The sequence below is a fragment of the Tympanuchus pallidicinctus genome, unplaced genomic scaffold (genome assembly GCF_026119805.1).
Source record: "Tympanuchus pallidicinctus isolate F22 unplaced genomic scaffold, pur_lepc_1.0 scaffold12, whole genome shotgun sequence".
Taxonomy (NCBI): domain Eukaryota; kingdom Metazoa; phylum Chordata; class Aves; order Galliformes; family Phasianidae; genus Tympanuchus; species Tympanuchus pallidicinctus.
This window is the reverse complement of record NW_026294637.1, coordinates 15256803-15282129: the sequence shown is the minus strand read 5'-3', so window position 1 is coordinate 15282129 and position 25327 is coordinate 15256803. Positions and strand designations below refer to the sequence as shown.

The 25327-nt window shown below is 42.6% G+C and overlaps 2 protein-coding genes across 4 annotated transcripts in view; both read left to right on the top strand.

The window, feature by feature from the left end:
• The window catches only part of ICE2 (interactor of little elongation complex ELL subunit 2), a 35423-nt gene extending 35326 nt beyond the window's left edge, over positions 1–97 (top strand). Inside the window, exon 18 of the mRNA XM_052672308.1 lies at positions 46–97. The gene's annotated coding sequence lies outside the window, so the exon portion shown is untranslated. The remainder of the gene's footprint in view (positions 1–45) is intronic.
• Positions 75–25263, top strand: ANXA2 (annexin A2). 3 transcript variants are annotated; one of them, XM_052672317.1, is made up of 14 exons: positions 75–97; positions 6129–6188; positions 9841–9940; positions 13209–13303; positions 13955–14011; positions 15863–15976; positions 18938–19028; positions 20338–20417; positions 20724–20783; positions 21393–21486; positions 22108–22203; positions 23189–23247; positions 23915–24037; positions 24907–25263. In XM_052672317.1, the coding sequence occupies exons 2-14, from the start codon at positions 6141–6143 to the stop codon at positions 24964–24966; spliced, it is 1077 nt and encodes a 358-aa protein (XP_052528277.1). In that variant the 5' UTR covers positions 75–97; positions 6129–6140; the 3' UTR covers positions 24967–25263. The 3 variants fall into 3 exon arrangements, with proteins under 3 accessions (XP_052528277.1, XP_052528276.1, XP_052528278.1); XM_052672316.1 differs by lacking the exon at positions 75–97 and adding an exon at positions 1938–2066; XM_052672318.1 differs by lacking the exons at positions 75–97; positions 13955–14011 and adding an exon at positions 1939–2066.
• The last annotated feature ends 64 nt before the right edge of the window (positions 25264–25327 follow it).

The following is a 25327-nucleotide window of genomic DNA, read 5'->3' as shown; positions in this document are numbered from 1 at the left end:
TACTCTTTTTCCTTATTGTTTGTTTTTTGTTTTTGATCACTGAAGCTTGTGGAAGTTCAGACAGGCTGCTGAATGTGAGAGACTGTTTTAAGCTGAGGTGAGTCTATGATTCCAAGGTTGAATAACTGATGATTTAGCTGGATATTAGAGCCAATGTGTCTGTGCTCTTTCAGAAGCTGTTGGAACTGTGGGAAAATCCTTTTGTGCTTACTGAATGTAACTAGACCAATAAATGTTCACCTGCTATCAGAGCTTCTTCAACCTGTTCATGTGAAGATCTAGTTAACTAGAATTAATGGTACCGTGTGAGCTGTACAGCTTACTTCTGGAAGTACTGAGTTATTAAAAATAGCACAATTTTCTAAGGAAGTGGGAGTAGAAGTGTCATTAGGAGAGGCTGCGGTAAAGGACAGAAAGGCAAATGGACCTTCTGTTCAGAGTGTGAATGTGCTCTTTGAGATTGGATGGCTGTGTTAGTATGTGGCTTGGGAGGTTTTATACAAGAATGCAACATATGCTGCACGTTGGCATTATGTTTGTTATGTGAAAATATTATTTTTCCAGCTGAGGGTGTTCTGATTGTTTTCCTGCTGCTTTGCTCTCAGAATGTTTGACAAGAAATTGCCCCACCACCCAGACTGTCCCTGAGCAGCCATTAGTAAGCACATGGCTGTCTGGCATCTGCTCAGCTGCTCATCCCTATTTAGAGCCCCCGATGAATACTGCAGCACAGAGTGGCTGTTACTTGCAGTATCTGTGAATCACCTTTCCAAGTCTCCAGTGATTTTTCTAAGAAACCTAAGAGGAGGGGAAATGGTGTGTTTAACTGCTGGCGACAGACTGGTGGAACCGCGGTGCCCAGGAATTGATTTTTAAAGCTGGTCCCTGGTCTCACCAAAAATAAAACCTCACGGGCAAAGTGAGAGCAGTGCTTGCAGTGAGGTTCTCTGCCAGAATGCTGTGCCACAACAAGCCTTTTCCGACGGCCGTCCCCGTGCCTTGTTTTCTTTTACTCGGGAGAACTGTTACCATGATTTTCACATTCTGCAATGACTGGTCCATGCAAGCCCAGTCTAATGCCTCTTCCCTTCTGAGTGTTCTTGCTCCATCCCCGTGTTACTGCTTTCTTTGTCCCATAGCCTGTGTTCTGTCTCTGGTGGTTCCATGCTTTTACCACTGATGTTTTTATGGCCAAGACTAATGCTTTCTAAAAATGTATTTTTTCTTTTTAACTATATCTTGTTTTTTCTGACTGGTGTCACATCTGCGCCTTGACAATTTGTTTTTCCCTCGTTAGAGTAGCATGAGTCTGGGTTTCTTTTTCCCGTTTCTTTCCTTTTTTTGCCACCCTTCTTCTACTCGTGGTTTACACTGTTGGGGTTAACCGAGCGTGCACCCTGGAGCGTGGGGGCAGAGGTTGTCTATGTCGGGCTTCTCGTACGCACTGCTTGTGGCACCCAGACTTCCTATACTTCGGACTTCGCACACCGAGCTCTGAGGGCCGCTCCTCCAATAGCGTTGCTCCGAACGGGGCTTGCACGCCTGCACGCCGCAGGGAGCGCGGCCCGGGCCGGACGGGAGCCGCCCTAAGGGCTGCGCCTCGCTGGCAGCGCGGTGCATGGCAGAGGGCCGCTGCGGCTGACGTGTCGGACCTCCGCCGGCCGCGGCTCGTCTGCTGCGTGCTAAGGAGCGGCGCCGCCCCACCTGCCGGCCCGACCCACCGCAGCCGGGCCGCTCCGGGGATCCCCACGCGGGGGAGGCGGAGGATCTCCGGAGAATCTCTGAGCCCCCCGCCCCGGGGCGCTGCTCCGGGCGGCTCTTTTAGCGCGGCCCCGGTGGCTGCGGCTCCGCCAGGCGCGGAGCGACCGCCCCTCCGCTGCCCTCTCCCATCCCGTCCCTCGCCCCTTCCTGCTCTCTCGGAGGGCGCGGCCGGGTGAGTCAGCGCCGCGGGTGGGGGCTCCGGGGCGGGGAGCTCCCGCCCGACCCTACAAAACCCCTCCCGCGCGGCCACCGGCCCCAGCCGCCGCCGGAGCCGCCGCCAGAGCCGCCTCGCCCACCCCGGCCAGGTGAGCCCCGGGGCTGCCAGCGCGGCACGGAACGGGGCCGGGCCGGAGGGAGGGAGCCGGGGTACGGCGGCTGCCGCGGGGGGAGCGGAGCGGGTGCTGCCCGGCAGCGGAGCGGAGCGGGGCGGTGGTTGGGTGCGGTCGCCCCGCTCCTCTTCCTCCGCCTTCGCTCGCTCGCCCGCCGTTGTCCCGTGGGCGGCTTCGCGCGGGGTCGGCGGGGCTGAGCCGGGAGCTCCGTGCGCCCCGCGCCGCGGCTGGGGGTGCGGCAGCGCCCGGGAAGGGAACCTCCCGTACGTCGTCGGGCTTCCCCAAAAGCCTTCCTGCGAAGGCACGTAACGGTTCGGCAGAAGTAGCGGTGGGGCCGTAAATTCGCTTTCCACCCCGAAGCTTCTCCTGCCGTTTAAAGGCAGCGGCGTTCGTGCGAGGCTGCGGCGAAGGCGGCGAGATGCGCTCGGCCCCGGGCAGCCGCCCTTGCCTGCCCCGTACGCTGCCGGCGCCCCGCAGCCCTTGCGCGGGGCGGGGCCGGGCTCCTCGGGCTGCCCCCGGGTTCCCCCCGCCCACGACGGCAGCGCCTGGCTCGGGCGTGGCGCTCTGGGCCGCGGCGGAGGTTCTTCTGGGGGCTGCTGCCCGCCTGAGTCAGGCCTGGCGGGATTCCTCCTGCCTGAGCCGGAGGGCAGAGGGACGGAGACTTTTATTTCAGCCGCAGGAAAAGCGAAACGCTCTCAGGGTGACGTGCTTACTCATAGTGGGCTTAGTTCCTTTTACCTTAGCTGTTCTGATGTTGGTGTTCAAATGCTGCGTCTGCATAGCGGTACATTGACCCTGGTGTGCGAATGGAGAGTTAAAGGATCTTTCAGGTCCTCTGTGCCGCTGGGTGATCCCTCTGCGCTCCTTCTGTAGCAGCTGCCTGTGCTAAGCAGCCCCAGTGTGTATGGTTTGCATTACCATGGAATGGTTTCCACTGGCAGGAAAGCTCTTCCCGTTAAATGTAGAAAATTCAATAACTTGAATTCAGTGAATTAAAGGCCCTTATTTTTGTGCATGCATGGCATCTTCTTGGGCTGGGACATCTCCTGGGCTGTTAGTAGGGTGAGAGCAGTTCAAGAAGGTGTGGTTGAATGGTTTTCTGGATCTTTTCCTTTAAGGCTAGTTTTTCTCTGAGTGGTGACTGACTTTGGATGTCCTGCTAAACCTTACAGCACGCCCTGCAGGGGGAGGACCTGGCCCATTTGTACCAGCAGTCAGCAGTATGCAGTGAATGGTTTTGAGTCCTTAATTCATTTACACTGAGGCATTGCAGCTCCTCCCTGCTGCATCTCCTCTGTTGCCAGACTTCGCCCTGGTTTGAGACCTGACACAAATGTGCTCTGAGTTCTAGTTTCCATTCTCTCATTCTGGGGATGCCGTTTCCTTGGCTCATGATTTGGGAACACCCTTTGCCCAGCTTCTGCCTTGAAGGGTGGATTAAATTCTTAAAATGGTAGCTCTGCTTATTGAGCAATATTGATTGTGTGTACCTGGCATGGCTTTCCTGCATGAATCATGGTGGGTGTTGTGCTTTATTTTTTCTCCCCTAACTTTGGGTACCTGAGCTGTGCCTGGGAATCAAGATACAGAGCTGCTTCTATGTATGCTCTTCTGTCACCAAACAGCTGAGGGGATGAGGCACTGCATGTAGGCCAGCCACAATGTAAGAGTAGCTTTGTAAGTCAGAGGTTGCTGGCAGTGATGAGGGACCTCAACGCAGGTAATCTAATCTCCCTTAGTAGAATAATATTGTGCTTCAGAATTGATAGTTTGTATTTAGGAGTAAAACCAATTGCAGAAGCTTGCCTTAAGGTATTGAAGTGTTAGCTTAGGAGGGGAGGTGCTGGTCGTTTCCAAGTAAGGAAGAACAAGTTAGTGCACGTATTTTCTGTTGACATGCTCAAACCCAGCCAGAACTTGTCCAAACGGCATGGGAATCAGTTCTCAAATATGACGGCGTTACAAAGCAGGGTGTGACAAGACGTGCATTTGTTCTGAGTAAAGCTCTGCAGTTTCTTGCAGAAATGCGTGTTTCCTTTTGCCAACATGCTGCTGCGGAGCGGCGGTTGCTATAGCATTGCTGTGTGCTGATGGCACAAACCTCCCAGCTCCAGCCCTACGTGAGGGTGTGATCGTTCTGTTCTTGGAAGCTGTTCAAGTGCTTTGTTCCAGCAAGCCCGATTCAATGTGGTTTCTAATTGACTTAGAAATAGGAGTCTTGCGAAAAGCTTTGAGAAAGATTGCACTGCAATCACTTTGCTTGTTTTCACTGGTGGTTTCCAGTTCTTTGTAACAAGGAAGGCTGAAGGACCAGAATTGCTCCTCTCTGGTACTGGCTGTAAAGCTGTTAGAGTACAAAGTTCTCATTGTTAGGCACTTCATGTTATTAACATAGACATGAAGGATTTCACAGTGCAGGAATGTGTTGTCCACCTCTAACCAGTGTCACTGTGCCAACAGCAGGTAGCAGCTTCTTGCCCTTTCTGCTGCCTGTCTTAAAAAGGCCGTGCTGGAGTTTTGCTCCAAAGAGGATTTATTTATTTAATTTATTGGATTATTTTATTGAAGGAAATTGACGTTTACTGTGCTTTGCATTTCTCATTTTCTTCCCTTGGGATCTTACTTTCCCTTGAAATAGATTTGGTGTTTGTTACGTAGGTTATGACAGAAGATAGCAGGTTTTCTTGCTGTATTTTAAGCAAGGAAATGTGCAATTACTGCGTTTATGCTAAAAAAAAAACCAAACAAAAAAACCCTCATCAAAATACGTTACTGCACTTTATTTCTGAAATCCAGAATTTCTCTGCTTTTTCCTTGTAGAAGACTTAATGAAAAAAAAAAAAAAGGATTTAAAGGTGTTTAAACGAAGAAAAAGTCTTGCTCTGGAGTCTTTACCAGGTCTCTGTTATTTTGAAAATATTTCCAACCTCTTACTGTGCTCTGAGCTCTTGGGTTCAGATCCTGTTGATGAGTGGAAGGCAGTTTAGCTTGTCTGGGAGGTGTGCCTGGGTGGCAGCACTGCTTGCCTGAGGAAGCCCTGGTGTAAGGAGAGCACGGAGTGATTGAACAGAACATAAAGCCCAAACAGCCCTTGGAAGGGCGAACCTGGGACTGGCTGCAGAGCAGCTGGGAGCGAGCTGGGAGAGCGCCGTACCGACATGGAGTGGGGAGACTGATGTGCATGGAAATGAAGGGAAGAGCGCTCCGTGTGGCCGAGAATAATACCATTTTTATTCCAGGCCCGGTTATCAGTTAAACGTCTCTGATCTTGAGATGTCGTGTCCTGTCTCCTATCCAGCCAGCTCTTTTCCCTCTTTGGTAATGCTGTCTGTACAGATGGCTGAGTTCTTGAAGAGCAAGCTCTAGTTTTGAAAGACCTGGTAACGTTTGCTGTAGTTGCCAACCTGGTTGACTAGCTGGAAATATGATGGGCAATCTCTCTCCTGTCAGTGGAAGAATTTGTGAGCTGAGTTTTGGGTCTACAGTAAGTCACTTACACACTGCCTTTGGCTTCTAATCTTTGGGAAAGAGAGTCCATGTCAGCAAAACAGATCTACAGCACTGGTGAACTGACCAGAAAGCAGAGCTGAAAAAAAGTATGGTGTTGTAAAGCACAGTTATCAAATTGATGTTTATTCTTGCAGTGTGAATAATTTGTTTCAGGGTTATTTTTTTTCCCCTGATTTTCTTTGCATGTCTTAGCAAGATACCATGTGGTTTAGGGAGGTGGACAAGTGATATTATTTTATGTTGCCAGGCGTTACTGTAGCTGTCAGAGTCTGTTACCTGCTGTCTAATGATCGTGTTGCCAATGGGTGTTTGCAGACTTGTCCCAGTCAGGACAAAAGCCTCTCACTTGCATTATTAATGGCACTGTGGCTTGGAAACCCTTAAATCAGCAGTTTTGCTTGCAGTTAGCAGATTGGATTGTATTGGTTTCAGTGGTGCAGTATTTCAGGGCTGTATAGCCTGGACTGTAACTGTAAGTATGTTTATGTCTGTAAATTATGTTTATGTCTGCTTGTTTCTCTCCTCCAGCGTTCTGTCAAGATGTCTACTGTCCATGAAATTTTAAGCAAGCTCAGCCTGGAAGGAGATGTAAGTATTATTATTCAAACCAGAAAAGTTTGCTTGACTTAAATGCCATATATTTTCTTGCTTTACAGGATTTTCTTCCAGCAGTTGTGCTGAGCTGTACCATTTACAGCATTCCACACATTTCTTCTACTTAATCTTATCTTGACTAAAAACTTTGTTAGCAATGGTCTGCTTTCAGCCATAAAGCTGCTGTAAACCACAGGGAAGTTGTGTGAGGTGACGAGATCTAATGACAACTCACCCAACTGACCAGCAACATGAGCAATATTCATGTGCTAGAGGCCGTATGAAGGAGACAGAGAGCAAACTGGCTGCCTAGTTTGGTCATTCCTTTTTTGTTGTTGCAAAGCTTTCAAAATCCTGGTGTTGGTTGGGTATTTTCCACCACATCTACACTTACTCGGTAGTTTCATCGAAATACAGGACAGCCACACTTTGATTTCTTGTATTGCAACATTGATGGGAGGGTTGCCATTGCACTGTGAAGATATTGTGTCATCACTCTGTGGTTCTGCAGTTGATACTGAAGAGGAAGTGAATCTCATCTATGCATCATTTCATTGGCTGCTTACAAGCTTACTGTAATTGTGATTTTTATAACCAGCAAATGCAGACCTGAACATGGTACAGGCAAACTTTTTGGCTGTTTTTGCTACTTGTGAAATGAGTTACTTGTGAAATAAGTTGTATTTGATCTCTGAGAAGGTGCTGTTGAAAAGAACTGAGTACTGCACTGTGGGTAAGTAGCAAAGCTGATTTTGTACAGCAAAAGCAGTTAACTTCAGATTTCTTGTCAATTTCCATTTAAATGGGGAGTTTCTTTTAGAATAATATTTTAGCAGTCGAATATTAGCAGTAGATCTGTTTCTTCTGTGGTACAAATCAATAATGGCAGAAGTCAAACTTGAGTACTGCTGGATCAGCATTTTCATCAGATTTTACCATAGAGTCTAAGAGATACCGGGGGGGGTTGTTTTGGAGGGCCTCAGTTAGAAGCCAGAGCTGAGTAGCTAGTCCATATAAATGTTCTGCCCAGTTCCCCTAAGCAATGATGCAGCTTATTAACTAATGTTAAACACAAACATTCAGCCACTATTTTTCTCTTAACAGTTTTTTAACCTTGATGGTATAGGATGGTCACAGCTGAACCCTGTATTGCATGTTAAGGGATTTGTACATTCAGCATCATTGGCCAACTGATCTGTTTAGGACCAAAAAACTGCTTTTACCATCTGGCTTGGGCTGTCTTCTCTTTCCCATACGGGAAGGAAGGGGTTGAGCTGAAGTTAAGCAGCGTGTGCCATTTCTGCTTCTGTCTGCAGCAGAGACTAGAGAGATTAGGTGGCAAAAATCTCCCCAGTGCGTCTCATCATGCGCTCTCTCTTTGCACTGGAAATTGGAAGCCTCTGTTTTTAGTCATGACTTTATAGGCTACTTGCCTGATGATGGAAGGAACTCAATTTTCAAATGTAACTGATGGTTTGTTTGAAGGCAAAGAGCTCTTGAGATATAAATGTCTTGAAAAGTTCTTGTTTTGTTTTGTTTTTAGAGAAGGAATTAAACCTTATAAGCTTCCCTGTTAGTGATACGTGTCCCCTGACATTCCTTTCTTCCCAATATGGTTCAGTTCCTCAATCTTGGAGCAAGTGAACCAGTTGTAGGACCTCTGAAACACAATAAATATGTGTGGAGAGAATAATCTTTCTCTGCTCTAATCTTGCCCAAACTGCCGGTATGCTTACACAACTTTCACTGCCACATCCTGGAAATGTCTGTACTGAACCAAATGCAAAGTCAGTTGGAAAAACTCCCTTGAAATTGTACAGTGGCAGACCACAGTGTCTGGAGTGGCTGTTTTTCATAGGAAGAATAATAATCCTGATAAGACTTTTCCCTATTCCACTGACATACACAAGAGTCAATAAACACCACTTCAGAGAGTCACACATCTTTACGGATGCTGAATTTAGAGATGGTCCATTTGCTGGTGGAGCAGCCAGCAGAAGGTTTCTGCCTTACCTGTACATATGGACGTGGCACTTGCTGGGCCTTTTGACCGCTGCCAAGGGGTCTGAATCTACCTGGTTACATACATGTGGAGGGACACATGGTGGCTCTGACTGGCCTCCAGATGGCTCTCAAATAGCAAATAAGCTGCTATGTGTTTTTTCCATGTGTGATATGGTCTCGCAGTCCAGTCTTTGTCCAAATGACTCAGAACAAGTGGAATAAAGACATCCAACTCTGCTGAGCTCACCGGGTGGCAAATATCAGGTTATCCAGCAGTGGTTAAACAGAAGTGCCACGTGGTCGTGTGTGCTGATGGGCCTTGGAATCTTTCAGGCACCCAGATTTCTCTGAGACAAGAAGGTACAGTGGCTGCTGCCAGAGGGATCTGTTCCAGGCGGTGTGACCTCTACAGGACAGCATCAAATGTACAAACAAACAAAAAAACCTACCTCTTAGATTTCTTAGTTAAAACTTGTCCTCTTTTTAATAATTTGGGTGTAAAAAGGTCCTCCAGATGTACTAAGATAACTTAGTACTGTTTATGAACCCTGTTTCTGTTGCTTTTAGGGACTGAAACAAATGTTTCCAGGGATCTTTACCAAAAAGCTTAGTCATTCGTTCACGAGGGAAATAGCTATGGCAATTTCAGATGTTAGTCACTATGTATCTCTGCTGCAGTTTTAAGTGTCTAAATTGGACTCACTGTGTTTCTCAGCTGCTTATACGAATGTCTGAGGTTTAGGTTAACCTGCCCATGGAAGGTGACGTGAGCTAATATTGATACTTGCAGCAAAGCAGCTGAGATGGTTTCAACTTCTGTTCTACTGATCTCCTGTTAGAAGCTATAATCCTCAGGAAAAGTAATCAGGAACAGCTGATACAATCTGGTAACTTCTAGAGCATTCCAGCTGTTTGCTTGGTACCTAAATGTCCTCATGTTCTCAGCGGTGGTAATTTGAAATGTCATTCAGTTTTGTTAGCCTCACGATGGTTAAACCAAGTCATCTGAGGCATGGACTTTGAGAAGGAGATGGTAAGTAGCTTGTGCTTTATAGAAGCATAGGCTCAAAAAGATTTGGTCTTGCATTTAAAATCTGTGAGACAGAGCATGAAACTTGTTCTGCCTTGTTACTTTTCATCTTCTGTCTTCCCTGTCTTTTTTTTATTTAATCTTTACTTTGTGTAACTGTGGCCTGAAATGTGAAGTAAAAAGCTGGCTTCAAATCTTAAATATTTCAGACTTAATGCAACAGATGTTTAAACTTTTGTTGAATTAGCTTTTGCTTATCAATTTCCTTCTACTCTAGCCTGAAAGCACCAAATCTGGGAAAATAAAGATTTAGTGAATAATTTTTGAATGTCAGATTGTTGCTGTATGGCACCGGTTTGTACGTATTCTTTTTTAAAATAAGCATGTCTCTGAATGGACTTAGGGACAGTACACCTCTGGAGAGCAGAGAGAGCAGAGTTCGCTAGCAGAATTCTGTCTTCATGAATACCCAACAGTAATTCTTGCATTTAAGAATTTGAGTAAATGACAGTCAGCTGCATATATTAACTGCAGCAAGAGCAGATTGCATTTACATAATTTAACTTTGAGACTTCTTCCTTTATTTAATTTATTTATTTATTTTTCCCTTAGCATTCTCTCCCTCCAAGTGCATATGCCACAGTTAAGGCTTACTCAAACTTTGATGCTGACCGGGATGCTGCAGCCCTGGAAACAGCCATCAAGACCAAAGGTGAGGAACATGGGCTGTGGTTTTGACCCTGTTTTTTAAGTTAGAACACTGGCATGCAAATAAAAAGTACGGTGTCTCGCAACCGCCGTGTTAATATCCTTAATCTGGCCACCTGTTTTAGGAGATTTAGGATTTCTCAGACCTCACATAAGCTTGACAGAGCTAGATTGAACTGTGTAAATCCGTGCTTTAGAATATGTTTTAAAAGCTTGTGCCCAAAAGTTGTTCAGACTGTTGCTAAACTGCCCACTTTTTTACTCTTGATTTATCAGTACTTCCAATTCCAATACTTTTTTTTTTTTGCCTCTGGAAATGAAGTGGCAGCTTCTGTGGCAGTGCTTTGAGACCAAGCTCTGATTTCTAAGGGATTATTGGATTGGACATTTCTCCTTCCTTACAGCTTCCCAAGCAGCTGAACAGGGGGTGGTTTGAAGTACATCTTGTGTTATTGTAGAGGTCAAAGTCCTAGAAACAGAATCCAGTTTCTGAAATGATAAGGTAGTATTCCAGGAGCAGGGCAATGTGGGAGTTCCCCACTTCACAGAACCAGGTAGGCTGGCATCTCCTTGTCTGTGCCAGCATCCATCATTTGCACTGATTGGTGGGAGACCAGGATGGAGCGGATGGGATGCAGTCCCATGGAAAGCAGGAGCACAGGGAATATCAACTGCAGCTCCCAAGCAGTGGAACCTTGTTGGTGCTCCTAGGGCAGTGACTCTTGATCCTCATCCTGCAGAAAGGATGTGCCAGGCTTTCCAGACTTTCTCCAGGCCAGAGAAGCAACGGCTGGGCCCAGCTGGACCTGCCAAGTCTGTTGCCTACATTTCAGCAGACGGAGAGATTTAAAAGCCAAACAGTTTCTCATCAGGAAGAAATGCCAAGTCAGTGCCAACAGAGCACATGTCTGACTTGCTACAAAATGTGAAATTGCCCCTCCCTAACAAGCGTGAGGCTTCCTCTCACAGGATTTCTTTTATTTAACTGGAAACGTCTCTTGCATACTCACTGAAGTAGGCTAAGTAGTGGCTTTTAATCATTTTACGGTCTGTTTTAAAAAGTCCTCTTATAAGAGAGGAGTAAAGCTTATTGTGTTTGACAGAAAATGCTTTGTGAATATGTGGACTTTTGTCAAGATTCAGTGTTTTTTAAAGTGAGCAACAATGTCCATTCTTGTTACCCATTGATAGAATTGCACTGATGAAATCCACCCTGAAACTTCCAGAGATTTTAGTGAGCAGCAAAGAAAAATGTTTGAGCAGCCCAACTGCTTCACCCCGCCTCAGCAGATGTGAGTCAGCATCCTGTCCATGCAGCATGATTCCCAAGTGTGCAGGGCAAGCACTCATTTTCCATGAAATGCCAGAGCAATGCATTAGCTCATGTTTCCATCCTCAAAGCATTTGAATTAGAAACTTGAATGTAGTCATTTGTGGGTTGCTAATCTATCACAATTGTCATAAGAATTGAAAATGTCATTTGGTAGTTTTGAATGCAAAGTGTGGTTTAAATTTAAAACTCATTAAAACGCCTAAGAAATTGCTCTGTGCTGTAGCTCTCTCAAGGGCTGAAAAGCTGTGTGTGTGTGCATGGCTGTTCCTGGATTGGGAGAGTTTGCTTTCTTTTACAAAAGAAAAACACTGTAAAACACACTAGCTGTAGATTATGGCTGAAATGTACAGTCAGCATGTTTTCAAACCAGAATTTCTAACTGAGACATGATGATTTCCAGAGCTTTGTCGTTTCAGGCTGAGCTTCTGTGAGTAAGAGCACAGATGTAGGCCTGCCTCAATAGGAGCTAAGGTCATGGAGTACAGCATTTCATCATGAAAAATGTGGGCAAGAGGGAGAAATAAGTCTGAATATTTTGGACTTGACTCCTTGTTCCATATTCTGTAACTAGTGGCTAAAAGGCTTGTTGTATGCAGGTCACTCTGAAAGTAATGCCTCCTATTAGTTTCCATGGAAATTGGAACAAAGGGCACAGTAACACTATTTGATATAACAAACTCAACTACAGAACACTCTTTTTCAGCTTTGTCACCACTATTAGTTGTGCATTTTTGCCAGCAATGAGCAAGAGCCCGCATGCTGCACTTATAAATATCTGTAGGGCCACCTGAAGTGTGGCTTGTCTCTCATGTCTCAGTACCACTGCTGAAACACACCACCCACTGCCTCACTGTGCTCACATCCACTGCTGGGTCTCTGTACACATTCAACAAGTGTCAGTGAATGCCATCAGGTGCTATTTTTTCCCTACACGGAGGATTTCAGTTCCACACCTTGGCTTCATCTGCACTTCCATGTCAGACACCATTCTGTCAGCCTGCCCCTCTGTTGCATGGCAGCAAAATGGCATATTGGTGGGAAGGTTCAGCCCCTACTGCCATACCACCAACATCCACCTCTCACGTCATGAGTCAACATAATAAAGTAGGAGGGCTGCTCTGAAAGAAATGCCTCCTATATCTGCTGTGGTTGCTTCTGATACTAAGGAGTATAAGTGTAGATGGGTTCTGGAGGGGATCTGAGACCTGCCAGTTGCTGCTGATCCATTCCTTACCGTCTGGTTTCTATTAAAAATATTCATTTATACAAATGTAAAAGAAGCTATTTGTTGTGTTTGTTGTAGTAAATACAGAGACCCAAGTCAAAACTCTTGGTAGGACATCCATGTTAGAACCACCTATTTTCTTCAAAGGCTGGCATGCAATTTGCTGTGTAAAAATAAGGACAAAAAAAACAGTTCCTTCCAGTATCCAAAAAAAAAAAAAAGCAACCCACAACAAACATTCCTGTTACATTCTGAGTGAACTTAGTGCACTGTCTTATTTTCTCATTTTTATATTTGGAGTGTTAGTTAAGTGACTTGAGGTGAATTAGAAATCGTAGTTGCTTTATTAAGAAGCCTTAACTGAAAACACTCAGATGAAAGGCTTGAATGAGTTTGCATTTGTGTCAGTTTTAAAGCGTCTGTTCTTGAGCAAGTTTCTTTGCAGAGTGTTGACTGAGAACAAGTGAAGCAGGAAACAGAAGCAGTGAAGCAGGTCATGGATGAGACTTTGTTGATGCCTGTGCACGTAAAGATCTTCATTGCATTGAAAATTTGGGCTGCTTTCAAGGCCAGGGTGTTACACATACCAACTAATAACACCAGGGCAGTTGAGCTCTGCTCCAGACTGCACATATGCTGTGTTTTGAGTGTCAGAGAACACGGCAATCCAAAGAGAAGAGATCTGCTTTCATTCTTTATCTTATGTCTTTGTAGGTGTGGATGAAGTTACCATCATCAACATCCTGACAAACCGCAGCAATGAACAGAGGCAGGATATTGCCTTTGCCTATCAGAGGAGAACCAAAAAGGTAGCAAAATACGCAGAAATAACAATTATTTAATATTTTTCTTGTGGGTAGTTAGATTTTCAGGCCTTGTACATCTCACAATTAACTGTGAACAAATGAGATCATATTATTGGGCTTACTGTTTCACTGGAAGCAAAGATGCATTTACTTTGTCCGAATCTGTTGAAGATTTCCTAGCAGTTGCAGAGGTCACGATGGGTGACAAATGAGCCAGCTAGCCACCAGGCACGTCAGTGAAAAGCCAATCTCAGGGAATGTCTCCATTTGAAGGCAGAAGTGGAGAGGCTTGGAAGCATAGTTACTTATTTATTTATTTATTTATTGCATGGCAACTTTGCATAAGGAAAACATTCTGTTCACATGGGTAGTTTAAATGAGAAAGGATTGCAGTCAGTTGTGCTGAAGTTCTGCGGATATGGAACAAAGTGATACACTGAGCTGAACTTGTCAGAAATACATGCACTCATCTGTTGATGGAAAGAGATCTCTAAAATGTTTGCAGCAGTCTGCATAATAAGTCTTTCTGTCTGGAAGGCAAGAGATGTTCTCTTGACTTTTGAAGTTGAGAGTCTTACTATAATTTAAGTTTTACGCCCACATAGAAGAAGAAATTTGTGTAGAATTGGGTTAAGATGAATGTATCTCTTCCAGGTTTGCCAGACCCCAAACGGTAGTCCTCCAATAGCAGCCCAGAATGCACATCCAAATGTAAATCTAGAGTTAACGTTTGGAAATTCACCAGCTTTATGCATGGCTGATACAGGCACATACATGCAGGAGCACGTACAGTTGGACATATGCATGTGTTTGCCTGTCTGCACTCTGACCGCCACTCTCTTGTGAGCACTGGGGGAATTTCCCATGTAGGCTGGACGTTAGTAATGAAGTGTGTCACTCAAAGCTCCGTTAGATGTTTTGCATGACCACAGAAATGCACAGTCAAGAAAATATACTGCTTCTTTCATCTAAGTGTTATCTCTTCCTTTACTTTTTTTTCTGCACTGCAACCCAAGAGCAAACTGAATTTATCAAGTATAACAAGTGCCAAAGGATAAGCAAGTACAGAAAGAATGGAAATGTGCATTAGAAATCACTCGGTGAAATAAGCAATTGCATGATAAGAGAGGAGGAAATGAAACACAAAAAGACATATCTTGAACTAATATGTATGTTTCAGGGCAAGTATCTCATGGATTTCTTTGGCAGTGTGTTGTACTAGGCTGCTCATTTTGCTCAATATAGCTGCTTGTTTTGTGTATTGTTGAAGTAGTTCATTATAATAAAAAGCCACAGATTTACATGTCTTTACATTCCTGTGAGTTGAGCTAGGTTTAATGGGAACTACTGATAATCTTGAGGAACGTTTTGATTTGTGAAGTCCTTCCCTATTACCAACATCAGTGGAACTATCACTGACTACTGGGGAGTCTGCATTTGTGTCTCACCAAAACTTTGTGTGCGTGGAACTTTGGATCCAAATTTGGATTAGTATACTAGAATATCTCTTGGACTAAAGCAGATAGATGTCCAGAGCTCACTATCTCGGTCAGTCAGCATAGTAAGCACATAGAGTGTTAGCATACATTAACGTTCTGGATGGAGTTGGTGGCTTTGGAAGCAAGTTAAATGCCCTGGCTGTTTATCTCACTGGTATAAACGTATCTGCAGTTTAGCTGAGGTCACTTTCTCTTGCAGTTAGCTGCTGTCCCCAACCTTACCAATTGTTCACATGAAAAGCAGCATCTCCTAACTTATGGGACAGTATTAAACTTAGGAACGGTATTGGCCTGTGTGGACCCTGAACTTGATTCCAGGGATTTGAACTTTGGAACTGCACTATAATGAAGCTGGTGCTAGCTTTATTCAAAGTACATATGAACTCATAAAAGATGAAATGCCACTGACTTCATTTGCTGCAGATTTGCATGCATTCTATGAAGCAAACATGCCTGTTGCTTCCTACAGAACTGACAGTTCACAGTAGACTCAGGATAACACAATCCTGGTTGTATTCTTGAAGTTCTTGAATTTTTCTGCTTTCAGGGATTTTTGTTGTCCTCCAGCCAGCCGTTTTGGAACTGGACCTTTACAATGGAAAAACTTTGCAGTTTTCCAACTTCTCAGCTAATGTGGGGCTGCAATAATAGGAAAAACACAAATGATATGGTGCTACAGGAAAATATGAACATCTGATGGAGAAGCACTGACTGCAGGGAGTCAGGCTGAGATCCATCGGTGCTTATTAGATCTAATGAAGTGTCAGTGCTTCCAGACTGGAGCTGAGCCGTTCAGAGTCACTTGGATGTCTCTGCATCGTGCTCCCAGCACTCTGCCAGCCGCCGGTGGATTTCTTATTTTCAAAGGATGAGAAAATCTCCATTTGCCAGGCTTCTTTCTTAGACTTTCACAAAACAAAAGCTCTTTGTGTTCCTCTTCCTTGTCAGTTGTGTAAGAAACACTGTGCAGACTTGGAGACTTAAAGTGCTACAGGCTAAATTTTCAGGAGATCAGAAGTGAGCTTTAATTCTTTTCTTCCATCTTGCCTCCTTTATTTTACAGGAACTTTCTGCAGCACTTAAGTCTGCTCTGTCAGGTCATTTAGAGGCAGTGATCTTGGGCTTGCTGAAGACACCATCACAGTATGATGCCTCTGAACTGAAAGCTGCCATGAAGGTAAATGAGCTTTGAAATTCAAATGTTTTTCTGGTGTGACTTTAAATGTTATTCTGGTGTCACTATGTTAAGAATGAATCTGGCCTTTGTATCCAAGGCCGCAGTTTTCAAGTATGTCCACTGTTAGTGTTTTGTTTGTTTGTTTTTGTAGCACAGTTCACATATCCATCTGCACAGCACACAACATCCGAGTGAAATAAAATAGATTCTGGAACCATGTGATTTTTGAAATGGTAATTAAATCCTCTTTTTAGGGAAGAAGTACAGTCAGGAATAATTGATCGGCTGCTATGGCTGGTTGCTGCTCTCAGTACTGCTCTTAAAAATAACGTACAGGTTTGTAGTACAAAATGGCCTAAGAAAGAAACTGTTTGCTGCAACTCTTAAATCCTTGGCATTTGTAGACTGAAAAAGTAGTTCCTGCTTACTGGGTCATTTTGCTGATTTGGACAGAACATCCTGTACCAGATCTGCCTCTGCAAAGAATACGAGGAGGAGGAGAATGTGATAATGAGATATCAAAGCAATCTTGGAGAAACTGCACAGCAGTGACTGAACTTGCTGAGTTCAGACCCCTACGATCACAGGCAGGCGTGGAATAAATGGCTAGTTTAGAAACAGCTGCTCTGCTGAAAGAAGACTTGGAGCCGTGCTTATGCCAGTGCTTCTACTTTTCTAAGCACGTGTATGTTTGGGAGTTTGTATTTATAATCAGCTCTTACATTTCAGCTTCTTTATTAGGTTGATTATTGATTGACTGATCAATCAATCAAAACTAAAAACAAGCATTGAAGTACATCTGCTGGGACTTGTGACAAGACAAAGAGCGGATGGACTCATTCGTCCAATCAATGAAAAATGAGTAGAAAAAATAAAATGCCAGTACTGAGGTGGTAATCCTGTAATTGGAGGCCAAATCCATTCCTCAGCAATCAGGTGCTGCCCTCTCCTGGCTTCAATATGCACTATCCATAATTAGCTGCAAATCTGATTTTTTTTCTTTTTTTTTTCTATTTGCAATTATTTTATATTTCATATGTCTAGGATGGCCATATACTTATACAGTGTATCTGCTGCATTTACAGCCTGTATCCTGAGCTATTACCTTATTGTAGCCATAGGTATTATATTCTCTTGGTTCATCAGATATTCTCCTCTCCCAAGCACTCAGCCTGAGCTTAAGTTTATCTTGATACTGTTCTTAAATTACAGCTACAACATGAAAACCAAAGTTGGGTAAAGACAGGCCATCACTGAAGAGTTAATTATTTTTCTGGAACATATGCTTACAAAATGCTTTGAAAACACATAGAAAAACGTCAGTTTCATTAGCCTTTATTTCTCCCCTAGATATTTATTAGAAGTGCTCTGTAGAAAGCTTTCCTGATTCTCTCAGCTGTGATCCATTTCTATGAAATTATTCCGCTTTAGTCCTCTAACTGTATCCAAGAAGGCAGTTTTTCTCACAATTACCTCAGCTTTCCAAACATGAAACATGAGAAAATTTCCCAGGATGTTACCCTGCACATTTCTCTTTCAGTTCTGTGCAAACATTGCCTGTTTTTGCCAGATACCAAACACTTTGTTAAACAGAAGCTTAACAAACTCTTAACAGTAGGCATCAGAGGCTTTTTCTGCCTGCTCTTGATGCTGAAAGACAAAGGCATTGGGATTAGCATGAACACGGTTCACTGGTAGGCAGAACAAAAACAAACTCAGTCCATTCAAAGAACAGGTTCTTTTCAAAAAACTGAAGTATCTGTCTGCCAGATGGCTTTACTAACTAGCAACTCAGATGCACTCAGTGGTCACTGGATAGGGAAGAATCACCAACATATCCAAGCAAATCTTCTATGTTAAGTGATCTTTCAGAGGCTCCTGTCTCACTCCAGTAACAAGATGATAGTGATGCTGTTAGCAAGATACCCATATTTTATTTAAATATGTTTTTATATAAAATAACTGAGTAAGTTTAGAGCACATTGATCAAATCATGTTATTCTAGAGTACTGAAATTCCTCTAAGGTTTAACTTAGATGCTGATGCATTTGATGTAGTTTGTTATTTTCTTTTAGTGCTAATACCTATATTGTTTATCAAATGGTAGTATTGCTGCTTAGTTCAAAGTACTCTGACTTCATTAAGTTGATTTTAGTCCTGCAGAAAGGTAAACAGAAATTTTATTACTATAAGATGGACCTTGGTTCCAAAGCAAAATGTCATCTCAACCCATTCTGCTTATTTAATATATACATATAGATTTCATTTATGTGTATATATATGTGTATATATTTATATAGGTTATCATCCCAAATACCTTTTTATTTCTTAATATCTCTAATGGTAATAGTTACATCTGTATTTATGCATTGAGAAGTACACAGTGTGGCCAAGTGAAGAAGGGACTTGGTCTTATGGACCTTTTCCAACCTAAATGATTATGTGCTTGTATTTATTAGCTGGAAATCCAGACATGCTTAAATCTTTGTTGACTTAGAAACAAAGCTGAGACAAATGAACACGTCGTGCTCAGACTTGCATTTGTAGTAGAGGAAGCCTGTGAAGGCAGGTGGGGCAGAAAAGCAGGAAAGAACAAATTTGTTGCTGTCCATTTGCATGCTAAGAATGAACGTGGGCTGCAGTTAGTGGACCTCTCTCATTTATGGTGGTGGTGAGGTTGCTGAGTATTATGGGAGACACTCGTAAGAAACATGTTACACAGAGGTACCATCAGTTAGACTGTCAAAACTGTTAGAATAATATTTGGCTGCTAAAAATCTGGTGTTTTTCTGACACTTTAAAAAGCATCTCTACAGCTACCAAAAGTGTCCCTGAATGGTTGTGAAACTGTTGGAGTTGGAGAAAGGAGAAAAGATAATGAAACGTCAGTAAAATATTTTGAGGCTGTTCAAGCATGTCTGTGCATTTCTGGCATCTAACTCACCTGTGCATATGTTCCAGGGCCTGGGGACTGATGAGGACACACTTATCGAAATCATTTGCTCACGGACAAATCAGGAGCTTTATGAAATTAATAGAGTCTATAGGGAAAGTAAGTTTATTTTGAAAGTTTTAATGCAGTTTGTTTGTACGTGAAGTTGCTTGGCTAATTTCCCTTTAGGGTTGGCTTGACTGAGATTCTTACACCACATCTGCTCTGTTTCTTTTATGCTGGAGCATAAGAAATGTTGTACTGGCATCTTGGATATTAATGTGTTTATATAGTTTAACCTGTTGCTTGGTAGCAAACAAATTGGAGATGACATACTGCTCACCTGATAAGTTGCATACAAATATTCTTTTGTAAGCTACAGATGTCCTGTGCGTAGGGACAGAACGAATGATGACGGACTCATGGGCTGTAGGTTCAGTTACGTAGTAAGTAGGTGAAGCATGTTTGTAAGTTTATCTGGGAGACCTGCCATTAAAGACATGAGGTAAAACTTCACCAAAGTATATATTCTCTTTTGTAACTGTTCCAAAGCATTTGATCTGATTTCAGGTATAATTCTTGATTATAACTGGAATTGAGAGCGATGTAAGATCCACCCTCAAAAATATTCCCCTCTTTCAGTATTCATTATATTTTGATATTGACTACTCTGGTCATGTTCATCATAATCAGTAGTGCAGCTGTCAGTGCCTGTTTGTTTCCTTGAGCTTCAGAACTGAGCTCACCAGACATAGACTGAAATGGAGAAAACTGCTGGCTGTTAATGCGTGATGTTGTCCAGCAGTTCTGATAAGGTACTGGCTGAGTCCGAAAGGATGAGCAAAATCAATGTGGTCTTAATGATGCATGCTGAATAAAAACGTGTATCAGTAAGGAGAATGTTGCTGCTGCAGTTTAGATTGCTGTTGAACAGGAGACAGAAAGTGATTTTGTAGCAATGTAGCATGTGATCATTTGAAAAACAAAGATGTTGAGACACGTACTGGAATCTTATGCAGGATTCCTTTCTTTTATAATAGCGGTTTCTGTCTTTTTGCATTAAACTTGCAGTTGCAATTGTCTAGTTGTAAATCCATGAATAGTGAAGGTCTAAATGCAATGGTTGGCAAACAAGTGGCCGCTGGTTCAGCTTAAAGCAATATTCCCTTCTTTTCAATGTGCTCAGTTTCAATATTTTATTGTTCCACGTTTGGCAGGCAGGCTTTGATTGCCTGGTATCTCCAGTGACTAGCTGATAGCAACATTCTTTCTTTTGTATGCAAGCATGTGTTTGTTTTCCTTCCCCTGTATATATGATCTTTAGATGGTTGCTGTTTGCTGATGTCATAAAATGCAGTGATTAACTCCTGTGCTTGTAAGCAGGTGTTTGTGGGATGCTCTTAAATGCAAAATAATTTTTGTTTTCTAGTGTACAAAACAGAACTGGAGAAGGACATTATATCAGACACATCTGGTGACTTCCGCAAGCTAATGGTTGCCCTGGCCAAGGTAGATCTCTTCATATCCCTCCGCTTCTCCAAATGCCTGCCCATTGGGAGTTCTCTGCTGATTGCCATTAAAATAATAGGATTTCTAACTCACCTTAAAATTTTCTTGTATTTTCACTTTACAAAAAATAAAATAAAAACTGAAGGGCAATGTATTTTGACAGTGACATTGTTTACAGCATCTTCACATGGAGATGAAACAGGCTCATGTAGCAAATAGTGACTAATTACTGATTAGTGAAAGAAATATAATAAACTGATTGAAATCTATTAAAGCTCTTCTTAATCTTGCTATTCTCATTTGAAGGGCAAAAGGTGTGAAGATACTTCTGTGATTGATTATGAGCTGATTGACCAAGATGCTAGGGTAAGTCCTAGTAATGGCTGTTAAATGTCTTACGTTGATTAAACCTGGGGGGATATTCAGGGTGCAGATGCTGTGAAAATGAAGAGTTTATGAAAACAGATGTATTTCAGATCTCTCTCGCATAGCAACGTGTGAGTGATATCAAGGTATCTGCTGTTTGCAGTACTGATACCAGTTTTCATGGGACACTTACCCCTAGGATCTATACAGAGACACTCTGGTATTTCCTGTAGGTCTTTTAGCAAAAGGAAACACGTGCCTTGTGAAGACTGATGGCAATCAAGCAGTTACAAAAGGTTAAGGAAGAGGTATCTTTGAACTTAGTGGCTGGTAATGCTGTTGATTATATCTGTACCTTACTAAGAGCAGTTCTGCTGAGGTAAACAAAGCTAAATTTGGAGCAAAACCTATAAATAGAGGTAAATAGAAAAGTAATTAGTCTTAGTTACAGGGTAGATCCATAGGTCCTGTCCTTAGTGATCTGCCCAAATCTGTCCTTTTGGGTGTCTCCCACTGACACAGCTCCTGTAGTGCTGTTTTTCCAGTAAGGAAATGCTCTGTGTTTGAAATGGCTTTCTGTGTAACTTGTGATTTTCATTCTTTACCCAGGAGCTCTATGATGCTGGTGTCAAGAGAAAGGGAACTGATGTTCCCAAGTGGATCAATATTATGACTGAAAGAAGTGTTCCACATCTGCAGAAAGGTACAATTTGAAAGACAGATTTACATTTTTTCTCCTGTAAGAAAATAACAGTCAAAGCGCTATCTATTTTGTTCCACGTGGCTTTCAAGTAAGTGTGAAAAGCAATCAGATCTTATTCACACACAAGTTGTTACAATCTTTTAAGTATTTGTGTACAGATCTCTTTATTTTTACACATGTGCAACCATTGTTTAATGGTGTGCCATGTACACTGAGAACAAAAATGTCAGAAACCTAGAAAACAGGGCTGCGTGAGAGCTTTTCATTCCATCCTGGTTAGATTAGCTATATCATGTGTTCAAATCTGAACAGGGGAAAACCAATCGAAGATTTTTCATTTCAGGAAGCAAATCACTGTTGCTTTAAAAAATACTTGTGACACAACTACCACGGTATGTTGTGAGATAATGGAGTTGTGAGCTAATGGAGGTGCTCAAGAAAAACAAAAAACTGTACCATCAGCTGGGTATCTTGGGCTGTACTGAAGAGACAGTTCCCAGAAGGACTTGGACAGGTTTTCTTAACCATGTCAGCACATTTCTCTCTCTGCATTTTTTGTGTGGTTACTTTTAACCATTCCTGGTTTGGTTTTGATTTGATCTGCTTTCTTTCTTGTAACAGTGTTTGAAAGGTACAAGAGCTACAGCCCGTATGATATGTTGGAGAGCATCAAGAAGGAAGTTAAGGGAGATCTGGAGAATGCCTTCATTAATCTTGGTGAGTTACCATAAAATAAACACTATGTTTAAATAACACCTTTTCAGTGCTCTTGCACTTGTGATGAAAATAGGCCCGGCTTCCTCTGTATTGCTAGAGGAGAAAGAAACTGGAAGGGCTGGTATTATTGGATCTGTGTATATTTCAGGACGTTACAGGCATTGAGAGGTAGCATACTTTGTCCCTCTGCAAAATGTAGATCTTGCTTTCCAAATGAAAAGGAAAATGCACGTGTTCTGTGATCTGTTGTTAGTTTCAATTTTGTCCAATACAGAAGTTTAATGCTTGTTTCCCCCACATAAAAAGGTTGGAACTCTAGCTGTGCACATCAATTATTCAACATGGATAGGCTGGAAAGTAAGCAGTATGTGCGTGAGGAAAGACAGGCTGTGGAGGATACTAGAGGCTAAGAAAAAAGCTAATTTTGCTCTGAATTCTCTGAAATAGGGGTAAATGAGGGGGATAAATAAGGTGAAATAAGGTGGGGGTGACTGCTGTTGTGGATGAGACGAGAATACAGAGGAAGTTGCCAGGTTTCACAGGACGTTCTTTAAGAGGAGAATCCATTTCAGACTAAGGGGGAAACAAGCTGTCTAAGGCTAGTGTAGAATCAAGACAGCTCACCCTTGAAAGGGACACTGCTCACCTATTAGCATACAATGAACGTTTCCAGAAAAAAAGGTTGTTCATGAAAGTGAAAGATGGACTTAAGAGTGAATTGTGTGGAGGAAGGTTAGCCTTCTGAAATTATACTAGCAATAGAGGGAAATATTTCTCCAACTGCAAGCATTCGTGCTTCAATCATAAGCGTAGCCAACCAATTTATAAATAACAATTCAGGTAAAAACAATTCCTCTTTGACCCTGTTGGGGAAACTTTTGGTGAATACCTTATTTTGACAGCTTATAATGCCTTTGAAAAAGATTTTGTGTTCTATTCTCACGTGGGCAGGATGTTTACCCATTTACCGTATCTCTCTCTCTAGTTCAGTGCATTCAGAACAAGCAGCTATACTTTGCAGACAGACTCTATGATTCCATGAAGGTAAGAAAGACTGCTCATTCTACTCATTATCTTCTAACCATTGTTTCATCAAATTTTTATTCCTTAGGTGGTTTCGTTCATATGATGTGTAACTGCCGTGTGGATACACAATGATGACTTCGTGTTGTTCACAAGCATTCTTTAGTAGCTTAACTCATAGGCTGTCTATTAACATGCATCTGGTATATGGAAATACAGGGAAGAGTCATATAATAATTATCTTCATTATATCAGTTTATCAAAACTGCCAAAGTTAGATGCATCTTTTGTAGGTAAACACAAGTTGATAGCAGCAAATCTGTTTACTGAAATGGAAAAATAAATAACTAAGTTTGCCTCAAAACATTTTATTGAGAAAAGGTATGAAAGAGAAATACATAATGACAGGCATTAGGCAATAACATGAAGAAGATGAGGACGACCTCCTGGAGAGCCAGAACTGTGGCTTGCAGTCTAAGTAGCTAGATTGGTATCTAGAAGTTAGTTGAACACTGCTAATGAGAGAGGGATGTTCATGATGAAGTTCCTGGATCAAGTTCAAGGTCACTGTACCTTTTACTGAGGCTACCCAGTTGTCTGTAATTTTGCTGTATGTCCTCCACATCAGTTACAGCATCCTTTTACGTGTTTTATCTATTAAAAGTTCTAAATGTCACTGTGCTCATAGGGCAAGGGAACCCGTGACAAGGTCCTGATTAGGATTATGGTCTCCCGCTGCGAGGTTGACATGCTGAAAATTAAGAGCGAATTCAAGAGGAAATACGGAAAGTCCCTCTATTACTTCATCCAGGTAAATTTTCAGCATTCTGTATATATTAATTGTATGGATCTTCCGAGTCCTTTTCTTTGCATTAATTCTCCATTAAAATTCATGTGCGGTGTTTCAGAGACTGCAGTGAGAACAGTAGGTTGTTACCATGCACAACTGAAAGAATGTTTATCTTTGTAGTCTACCACCAGTATAATTCCTGGCAGCCATTTGACTGCCATAGGCAAGTTTTACCTTTCGGTTGATGTGTTACAGACAAAAATTCCATTCACCTGTCTCTATCCCCAGCCCAAAAGGAAAGAATTACTATGGGTTTGCTGAATTAACATAGATCTTCTAAATTGTCACTTCTTTCATTCTAGTGCCTAAGGAGCAGACTTTTGAGAGTGATTTTTTGTGATATTGGGAAATATTAAGTGTTAGGTTTTATTTAATTGGAAATATATTAGAAGAGGCCATGCATCTGTTTAAACCTGGTCTACTGCCCACCTTTACATCTGCATGGATGTAATTGCATCAAAACCTGAAGCCCAAATCTTTTTCTGAAGTAAGATGACAGCTTGAAATTATGGGTAAATTTTCAAAATAGTGAATGTACTGTAAAATTTTTTGTGGTGATCAGTGAGAAGGAACAGAATCAAGTCTCCAGCTTTCCTTTATCTTGCTTTTCTTTTTTGCATTAGATCTCCCTAGGGCCTTGCATATGTGTTGTAAGAACGATAATCTCAATTCACAAACAAGTAAAACTTGGTCTAGATAGTTTCCTCCAGGCTAGCAAGGCTTCAGTTGTGAAGATCAGTTCATCCCCACAGGTCTGGAATATAGTGTGTATACCCTCATGTTTTGTAGCTGTTTCCTAATACGTGCTTTGCGTTTTTTCCCCTTTATAGCAAGACACAAAAGGTGATTACCAGAGGGCGCTGCTGAACCTGTGTGGTGGAGAGGACTGAAAGCTGTGATGTGGGAAACAGAAACGCAGAGACATGCCTGTTCTGCTCTTCCTTTTACTGTAACCCGTGACAAAATCGAGCCGCCATGCAAACCCTGCCCTGCCTCTATCCCTGCTTCACCACTGAGCAGCTCCCCAGCGCTGCCTGCACGTCTCAGCAGCAGCTCTGCTTGGCTCTGCCAGAGTTCCTAACAGCGTAAAGCCAGAGAAACTAACATTCCCCAGAGATAAAGGTTAAACGTGCTAGTGGAGAATGCCTCTTTGTGTAATGTTTCTAATAAAACATAAATAAAACAGATGTATTTGTCAGACCTTTAATCTGGAAAATTGGTGATCAACTGATGCATACTTGGCTTGTGTCA

Bases quoted from the DNA above. Each gene is read 5' to 3' on its own strand.
- ANXA2 (XM_052672317.1), top strand. From the start codon at position 6,141: ATGTCTACTGTCCATGAAATTTTAAGCAAGCTCAGCCTGGAAGGAGAT. The intron at 15,977-18,937 runs GTAAATGAGCTT...CATATGTTCCAG, and splicing joins AACTGAAAGCTGCCATGAAG to GGCCTGGGGACTGATGAGGA. The intron at 20,418-20,723 runs GTAGATCTCTTC...TCTCATTTGAAG, and splicing joins TAATGGTTGCCCTGGCCAAG to GGCAAAAGGTGTGAAGATAC.